Source organism: Miscanthus floridulus, chromosome 6, assembly GCF_019320115.1.
Source record: "Miscanthus floridulus cultivar M001 chromosome 6, ASM1932011v1, whole genome shotgun sequence".
In the NCBI taxonomy this organism is placed as follows: domain Eukaryota; kingdom Viridiplantae; phylum Streptophyta; class Magnoliopsida; order Poales; family Poaceae; genus Miscanthus; species Miscanthus floridulus.
Genome location: NC_089585.1, coordinates 81412211 through 81421449, shown reverse-complemented (window position 1 = coordinate 81421449; position 9239 = coordinate 81412211). Strand labels below are relative to the sequence as shown.

The window sequence follows — 9239 nt, the reverse complement described above, 5'->3', positions numbered from 1 at the left end:
GCCTAGTAAGGCTCAAAGGGAGGCCCAAATAAGTAAAAGGTAAGGATCCTTTAGAGCAACCCGGAGTTTTAGAAAGGATGTCCAACTTTGTGTCACTTACATTTTTGGGTGTTTGTTGGTTCTTTTTGGGTGAAAACTGAACGTCGAAAGAGACACAAAGACGTCCCTCATTTTGTCAAGTAGTGTGGAAATAGCATTTTCTACATACCAGGTCTTATTTTCCAATAAAAAATTCCGCATGAAGAAAAATCAGTTACAGTACTGCAAAAACCAGGTGAAAACAAAATTCATCGCGCCCAAAATGGTGACTGAATCTTGAGAAGAACAATGTAGTAATAAAAGGTATGGGCGAACATCAGTTGGTAACTGATTGCACAATCAAGCGCTTCTGAAGCATGATCCTCTGTGGTGTCACGTCGTACTTTCTTTGGATATATATTTTTAGCGGGCTCGTAGATACAGATACTCTTGAATTGATATAAAAAACAAGAAGAAAAGGAATGGCGTTGAGAGAAAAAAATTGACCAGTGACAAGGAAATCAGGGGCTGAAGGTGTGTCCCGAAAGTTGCATAGGACGCATGCATGATTGCCCATCAGGTGCTACTGAAGTAGTGCGTTCGATGTAGGAGTGGGACTGTAGGAGTACAACTAAACAATTTTATTGGTAGCTAGATTCTCTATGAGCCGTGCAAGACTCCGTTTCCTTTTCTTGGGCAATGTCCGTGCAAGATTGAGCCAATTTTGCGTTCCAACATCAGATTGGTGTGTTATACCTACCAGTATCATGCATGTGAGCTTTGCTTTGCTTTTGTTGAAGAACTTGTGTACGTTATCAAGAGACAATGCTGTTTTTGTCTTTTCAGTATGAAGTAGCTGCACACACCGTGTGTGCGCCTTGTGTAACTACTGATCGGACAATGCTTTTGAGTATGAGCTTTCGGACAATGCTTTTGAGTATGAGCTTTCGAGTATGAGTAGCTGCACACACCATGTATGCGTCTTGTGTAACTCGATCGGTGTATTTAGTTTGAACCTGCAGCGCTGTTACTCTCATATATGGAGTATTCATCGAAAAGTTTACTCTGAATTTTTCGTCGTCTGATCCTTTTCAAGAAACGTTCTGCACTATGGGAAAGAATAACTGCATTCAAGTATCAACTAAATAATCAACTGTCGGCATGGGTAATGAGTGGGCGTATGGCAGATATAAGAACGTGGCACTTGCACGATTGTAGTAGTGCACGCAAGTGGGGAGCCAAGCACATTGGCTCCGCTGCACCAGTCATTTTCTATCGAGACCCAACGTCCCATATTGCCTCATATCTCTCTTTCAGTAGCGACAGGTCTTCCTCGCCCGCAATTGTACCTAGCTAGATTGATTTTTTTTTCCTCCAACAACGTGTCCTGTCATATTGGGATGACTCACTTCTTTGCGAGGTAAGTTGATCAATCCAAATTGACCATCTTCTTGGAAAGATAAGTCTACTCATTCAAATTGACCAGAACTACATCGCCAACACCAACAGAACTGCATCGCCAACACAATAGGTCATTCAAATTGACCCGAACTGCATCGCCAACACCAAACAGACATGGTTGTTCCTTTCGGCCAGCTCTGGCAAGTCTCCGGTCAGTCTCCACACGAAATATGGGCGATCCAAAATTAGCAATGCAGGAAGGGATGAGAGGTAGCAATCAGGCACATGGATGGACAAATTAATTGTTCTTGACACGACACACCGGGCAAAACTAGCTAGCTAGCACTCACTTAAGGGCAATACTTGTGGGTAAAGTACGTCTCGTCGAGTTCTTTCTCGACGGGCGGCGGCGCTACCGGTGCAGCTACGTCGTCTATCGCTCGACGCTGACGGTGACGTTGCCGCCACCGACGTTCCTGGAGACGGTGGGCAGCTCCACGTTCTTCTCCTTCTTAGGTGTCGACTTGTAGTACCAAAAGTAGAGCATCAGCTGGATGAGGCCGAAGAAGGCGCCCAGGGCGTTGGGAATCTGCATTGCAGGTACAGGTATTTTAATAACTGAGATTTACTCAACCTGGAGGCTGTTGTAACGCTTTTTGTTCACATGAGCGGACAGGGATGCATGCAATTCATGGGCGATTGATACTGACCGTGACGTAGAGGTCGAAGCGGATGAGCGCGTAGGCCGTCCAACAGCAGCCGTTGAGGAAGTTCACCAGCGACAGGAGGAAGGGCATGTACTCAACGCTCTTCGTCTTGATCACTTTACCCTGCACAAAAAAGAAAGATCACAGTTCACATCCGACCGCCAAATAGCTAGATCCATTCAACGACAGAAACATTTCACTATGATTCAAATCGGAGTGCGAAACAAATAGCACAACTCTAAACCACACGACCATAGTAGAGGACAAGGTACCGGCACAACAGCATAGTGGACTACACTGTACTTTCCCACTGTACCTTCCCTTTCATCTTCAACGTCACGGCTTTCACTAAAGATGGAGGGCATGCAACGAAAAAGGGAATAGCACAGACCGGTAAATGGGACACCTGTACTCGCTCCATCCAGGAGCAATATATTCCAAATCTATCACACCGAAAATTGCCACAAGATTGAACAACTAACCGGGCATACGTTTGTGATAAAAGGTATAACCCGCCGTCGAACCAACAGATTGCCTTGCGTTCCAGACCCGTCAACTTGGCATCACGCGAGTTTGGTGAGCGCAACTGGACAAGTTTGGTTTGGGTTTGCTAATCCAATGCACAGTAAAGAAACAACACCCTCTACCATGGGACGTAGCTAACTAGTCAAGTTTTACGGAAATAAAGGAGGAAAACATCATGTACTCAAAGATCAAGGTGTCCAGCAGGGACAGGAATTATACAAAGACAATTTGAGTAAGCAGGGGCACGTTGTTTTGTACCAGGAGCAAATATTTGACTGATGATTTAGACTCTAACGTGGAAATTCAATACAACTTTTAAAGACTACTAACGAAATTGGCTTTCCTATCTGTTGTCATCCAATACAAGGCCGCAAAATCCGTAACAGATCCAGATCGTGCAACAAGTTCTAAAAGGTGATTGGAAATCTTGACCAGTTAGCAATCAATTAAAGCTAATAAGTTAGCATGTACACATGACCTGTAGAAGATGTCTAATCCTCTCGCATGTTCCAGAAGTTCAAAATATGAACAGTGAAACACCTGAGCACATAGCACCAATCAACAGCCGGCAAAGGTAATTAATTTCACTGGCAAGTAGGTCCACCAAATCCTTCCCCAGCCCATCAGTCAGTGGCAATCCACCAAATACTTCCCCAGCCCACCAGTCAGTGACTATGCATACCTACCAGATAAACGCCTCGGTCTCTCCCCACAATAGTGTCAGAACTAGTAACTTCTATATCTAGATTAGTAACGATTAAAAATTATCACAACCATCCACCGACATGTGGGTCCCAAAATTAAACCCATGCAGATAAATGCTTGCCTAATTATGGCAAGCTGATCTCCTCCACGACAGCAAACATTATCCACGCAATTAAGCAGTAAAATCAGGCAGTCGCATCGGATTCAAACCCATATACCACTGCGCCGCACAGCAAAAGGGAGGGAGGACCGGATAGATGATGGATCACGTACCATGATGGTGAGTGGGGAGGCGTACATCACCGAGCCGAAGATGACGCAGAGGATGCCGACGATCATGGAGCGCTTCTCGTGGGTGTGCGCGCCCAGGATCACACCGAGCACCACGGCGACTACGAACAGAATCTCCACGGCCAGGATTGCGAACGCCTTCTTCTGCAAGCGAGAATTAAGGCACAGAGGGATCAAGCTCAAAACCACACCACCAGCAGAGATCAGAGATCGAGGTCGAGGGGGAACAAAACAGCAGGGCCATGGCACTCACGCGCTTCTTGCCGTCGGAGTAGATGAAGAAGATGGTGAGGTAGATGGCCTCGATGACGAGCCCGATGCCGTTGATGGTGACGACGAGGATGCTGTTGGGGTGCACGACGGGGATGCCGTAGAACACCCACAGCATGCAGTTGAGCAGCGTCGCCAGGTAGGGGTCCGGCTTGAACTCCTCCACGTCCCTGGCCTTCCAGATCCGCCAGAACGTCGGCCTGTACAGGCACCCGAACACAAATGCAGGCGGCGGCGGCGGCGCCTCTCCGTCAGTACGAACAAAACCCTAACCAAATCAAAACCACCAAGCTGAACGCGGAGAGATCGATGAGTGTGCTTACGCTGGGGAGAGGAAGAGGCCGAAGGAGATGACATTGCCTGCAACCAAAGCGAGAAATTAACCACGCGTGAGCACCCGAGAGGCCGAGACCCAGCGAAATCCAACCAACCAAAACCCCAACAGCCCGATCCAGAGTGAGTGAGTTCCAGGCGGCGCCGATCGAACGAGCCAACAACGTACCGATGATGCCGACGACGTTGCGGGCTGCGTCCGGGGAGATCATCTTCGGTCGCCGGGGGTGGGTGGTGGCGCGCGGCTGATGAGATGCGCGAGCTGCGGGCGGGGCTTTCGGAATGGGGGCCGGGGCTAGACGACGAGAGGCGACCACTGGGATTTGGGAAGGTGGTTGCGGCTCTCGGGGCAAGCGTACCGCCCGCACTTTATAGGCGTGAGGCGGGTCCGGGGCGTGGCGGGGCGGGGCTGGCTGGCCAGGGCCGCCGCGCCGCAGCGGACCACGAGTCCCTGGTCGCGGCGCTCGCGCTGGCCGAATTTTTTATATTTTGGTCTTTTTTTTTTAGTTTCTCACGAATAAACCCCCCGACGAATTCTTTTAGAAAATAGACTCTTAGCTCGGCGCCATTGATGCTGACGCTGAGCTAACACGTCTCATCATCAGCGTCTCTGGCGCTGAGCTCCTAGGCACGAGAGATGACATGGCAGTAATCTCGGCGCCAGTCACTCTGGCGTCGAGCTCACTGCCATTTAACCCCGGCCAACCTTCCTGCCCGAGCGTTCTTCATCTTCTTTCTCCTCCCTTTCGGGTTTTTTTCTCTTCCCACTTCACCCTACCTCACGAATCCGCTATTGGACCTTGAAAACTTTGATTTGATCCGTAGATCTTCGAGAGCAAGGTATCCTTGCTCCCCTCCTAATTTTTTTCGCATCGATTCGGTATGTATTAGTTGGATTTTTGAACGTAATAATCGTCATCACTTAGGGTTTCATTGTATCCATCAATATATGTATTATACAATTGTAGGATAATGCCAAGGCGTGAAAAGCTAGCAAACCTAGACGCATGTAGTTATGTTATAGGTTCATTGTTGTGCATCAAATGAGAAACCCTAAGTTTATGGTTTAATGTTAACTGCTTTGGGTTCTTAAAACAAAATTGGTTGTATTGTAGTTATGGTTCTCATTGATATTTATTTGTGATGTTTTGATTTATGTTTGTTAAATTACATTCGTTTTGTTAGATACAAGAAATGTTTCGGGAGGAGTTTTGGCAAAAACGAGGTCGTCCTCGAGAATTATACCCCGACGCGTCTAGCAAAGATGCCCCCGTCCCTCCCGACCTTCTTGTCCCTAACTATGACTGTGGTTTCCTGGCCCATATTTTTTAATCGAAACATCCGGACACAGCGGCGCGTTGCTTCTACACATGCAATCATTTTAATGTAAGAAATTGTTTTCACTATCCTTTTTCTTTATTTATGTAAGTATGCTACTAATATTATATTGGAATCTCGTTGCACAGGATCATGAGAGGTGTTTTTTTTCAGTGGATCGACGGTGCACACAAGTTTGATTCTAGATACCTCCTTTTCGATGATTGGTTTAGAGGGAGACATCCACGTGAGCACTTCAAGCGGTGGGTTTCACCCCCCCTAACCCTCCACCAATGACGACTAAGGAGAAGCACCTAGCCGTAGTTAGACGACTCGAGGAACCTCCTCTGTGCGATTGTGGAGATCGAGTTGTGATAAACCCTGAGAATACGTTGGAGTTTATGTGTCCAAACAAGCATGAAGTAAGTGTGTATGTGTTAAAATGTTGAGCTATATGTGTTCATGTACTAATGTCTCCTTATTTAGGTGTTTTCAATGGCAAAGTGTCGTTTCAAGGAGTGGTTGTATGGTCCTAAAAACCAATGGCCGGAAGAACCGCGAAAGGTTAAGAAAAAGAAGAAAGAAAGGGTAATTTACAAAGCATCTCCTGTCATGTGCGAATGTGGTGTTAAATCCAACTATGACCTAGTCCCTTCGGAACTTGGAATAGGCCATTATTGTGGCCATATGGTTGAGTATGATGAGGTTGGTTATTTTTGTGGTAAACATGAAATCGTATTTTGTTTCTTTTGCTAAGACATATATGATAGAATTTTCCGTTTGAACAGAGCACTAGGAAATGCAGGTGGGAATGTTATGATGGTCAAGCTAAGTTCTTGGATGAACTGAAGAAGAGGCAAGTAATTGCACGGAAGAGGGGATATGGACCTAACCACGTCAACCTATTCGTTAAACATCACAAAGAAAAGATGCGTGAGTTTGCCAGACAGCGCGATATTTGTAACCCGATCGATGTTGGGCTTAACAAATGGGGATTGGAGAGACGAATGACATTAGAGGAGGAGAGGGCAAGGAATGAGGCAAGGGAGGAGACAAGAGTACAGATGCAGGTCTTGAACGAGCATGTTGTTGCATTATGTGGCAGTGAGTGTTTCAAAAATTTTCTTGTTCTTCTGACGATCCAACCTGCACGTATGTCATCGTTACTTGAATTCATGTACATGTAACCATATTAATAGAAATGAACCATCATGAAACATTTGAAATATCAAAACACTTACTTGTGTAAGTCAACGCCCGTCGAGAACAGAGTCGTAGGCCAAAGTTGTCTCACTCCAAATTGACGTGCAACCCTATTTGGCAGGTGAAATTCGACAGCATAGAAGCATATTAGAGGGCACCTCATCCTATAGAAGTCGTCGTCAAACCCACAAACGTTGCTCAACTGAAAAGGAAGTGCGCCCTCTCCACAGTACGGCTCCCACTCCACCTGCAACATGTCCAAAAAGGATGTTAGATTGTATACTAATCATTTTCAAAGCAGCATAGAAAATAAAATTTACTTACGCTAGACACCGTCAGCGTGTCTAGCTCGTTCATGAACTCAATGTATGCCTAGTCTAACCTCGCGTACGGAACCCTGACCTGGTCCCAAAGGTACGCCCACGTCGGCTGTCGACTTGGAGGCTGACCTTGGAACCACTCACGACGAGCCAGAACCTCTGGACGGCCAACTGGAAGACGGGCCCATATCCACAGCTGTAATAGGTACACGCATCCACCAAGTGATGGGTTGGACGAAGACCGACGACACCCCTCGCACAGCTGCTAGTATAGAAAACACAAGACTGCAGAGCCCTAGTTGTAGTGACCCGCCTCATCCCAGTCACTGAGGCAGTGGATCCACATCCAGGACGCATTGTCACCCGTGGCATCGGGGAAGAGAACACAGGCAAATAGGTGTAGGATCCACGCCCTGCAATAGTACCCAACTGTCTCCTCATCTGCCTCCTCGGGGCACTGTGCGAACTCTTCTCGTAGTCAGGAGATGGGAACTCCAGAAGTGCGAGCCCCTTGCTCGCCAAGCTCACGCCCAAGGAAGGCCTCCACTCGTGCTCTCTAGCCCTCTAACCTGCACTACCCGGTGACTAGGTTGCCGTGAATCCTTAGGCCTAGCATCTTCTGACAGTCCTAGAGCGTGACTGTCATCTCCCCAAAAGGTAGGTGGAAGCTGTGAGTCTTCGGCTACCACCTATATTAAAGACAAAGCAAGATTACTTGTCAAAAAGTCAATCGCATGAACAAATAGCCATGAATGGAGGCAATGATTCAATTTAATACCTGTCAACCAACACAGTTATGACCACTGAGTTGAACTTGGGCAACCCATGATAGACCTGAAAAGAGATGACATCCAGGCCAGCTCTTTGCAGGAAAGGAGTGTACCTGTCGTCGTACCGCATGTCCAAGAACCCATTGTGGGTTCTAGGATGAAGGAGCGGAAGGTCCTGCATCGAATAAAACATAGTCTCCTGTTACTTCATGAACACATGTACGCTCACCAAATTTTGAACAAAACTTAAAGATTATTACCTACCCAGCGCTATGAGACGTCCTCGGTGGGTCGCCTCGTACGTCGGGTCGAGTAGGTGGAATTGCTCCATCCTAGAAAAAAGTGAATGGATTAGAATTTCAATATATAATGAAACATGAACTTAGAAATGTATAAGTAATTGACACAAATACAAGCATAAATTGAGACATGCATAATTAATTAAATGAATGTGACAAATATAAAATAATAAAATCAACCAATAGTCCCACCTCACTAATTTGCCAATGGCAACTTTGTGAATTATGGCCAAGTCTACCACACTTGCCGCACTCGTACTGCTCGGGTCAGTAACAAATGGAGTTCCTCTCCCACGCCTCATTCTTCCGGTTATCTGATCCATAACAATCCTATGCCTCGTCCTCTGCCTTAATCCACGCTTGTTCCAACGGTAAGCTGGGTCCGTAATGTACTTCGGCCCATCATATGGAGGCCACTCTCTAGGGTCCTGGAAAGGCACAAAGCGGGGGCTCCATGTGTGCACAAGCGTGTCGACACTGAACTCGTGAGGTATCCTCCTCTTAATATTATAGTTGCGATGCCTAGCTGTTGCCACCAAATGAGAATATAGAAAGTGGTACTACCTTGGTTTACCACAAGTACACTTGAAATCTTGGAGGACAACCACATGTATCCTCGACTCTTAGACCTTGTCATCGGACGTTGTATCGCCCCTATGCTTGACCTGATAAGTCCCTGTGGCATGGTCAAAGCATGTAACCTCATGTGTGCTAGCCCTTTCTCTTGCCTTCTCTACGTGTGCCTTTGGTTTCGGAGCCCATATCTCTCCATCACTCCGCAACTGCAATGCGTGAGCGTGTCTATCGTTGAACTAGGCAACAAGCTTATAGAAGGTGAATTGAACAATTGTATTCATAGGCATACCACGTATCCCCAATAGCAACTAATTGAATGACTCTGCCATGTTGCTGCACTGAAACTCGTACCTCCATCCACCGGCATCGTGAGCTCTCATCTATTTCTCCAAATCCCTCATCAAACCTATGATCCATTGTCTACCTTCTACATTTGATGCGGTTCTGACCTGCTCCAATTTTTTTAAAAAGTTCTTGTCCTCAAGCTGTCGAGTAGCCTCCTGG

General features: G+C 46.7%; 1 protein-coding gene across 1 annotated transcript; it reads right to left on the bottom strand.

Moving 5' to 3' along the window:
- Window positions 1-1536: 1536 nt before the first annotated feature.
- LOC136458477 (bidirectional sugar transporter SWEET6a-like) lies at window positions 1537-4577 on the bottom strand. Its single transcript, XM_066458418.1, has 6 exons — window positions 4420-4577; window positions 4241-4277; window positions 3901-4117; window positions 3630-3791; window positions 2130-2249; window positions 1537-2008 (listed from the first exon to the last, which is right to left on the bottom strand). The coding sequence occupies exons 1-6, from the start codon at window positions 4460-4462 to the stop codon at window positions 1853-1855; spliced, it is 735 nt and encodes a 244-aa protein (XP_066314515.1). The 5' UTR covers window positions 4463-4577; the 3' UTR covers window positions 1537-1852.
- Between the last annotated feature and the right edge of the window lie 4662 nt (window positions 4578-9239).

Excerpts from the sequence above, each read along its gene's own strand:
- LOC136458477 (XM_066458418.1), bottom strand. The coding sequence starts at position 4,462 with ATGATCTCCCCGGACGCAGCCCGCAACGTCGTCGGCATCATCG. Across the intron at positions 3,792-3,900 it reads ACTCCGACGGCAAGAAGCGC|AAGAAGGCGTTCGCAATCCT; the intron begins GTGAGTGCCATG and ends TCTCGCTTGCAG. Across the intron at positions 2,250-3,629 it reads CCTCCCCACTCACCATCATG|GGTAAAGTGATCAAGACGAA; the intron begins GTACGTGATCCA and ends TTTTTTGTGCAG.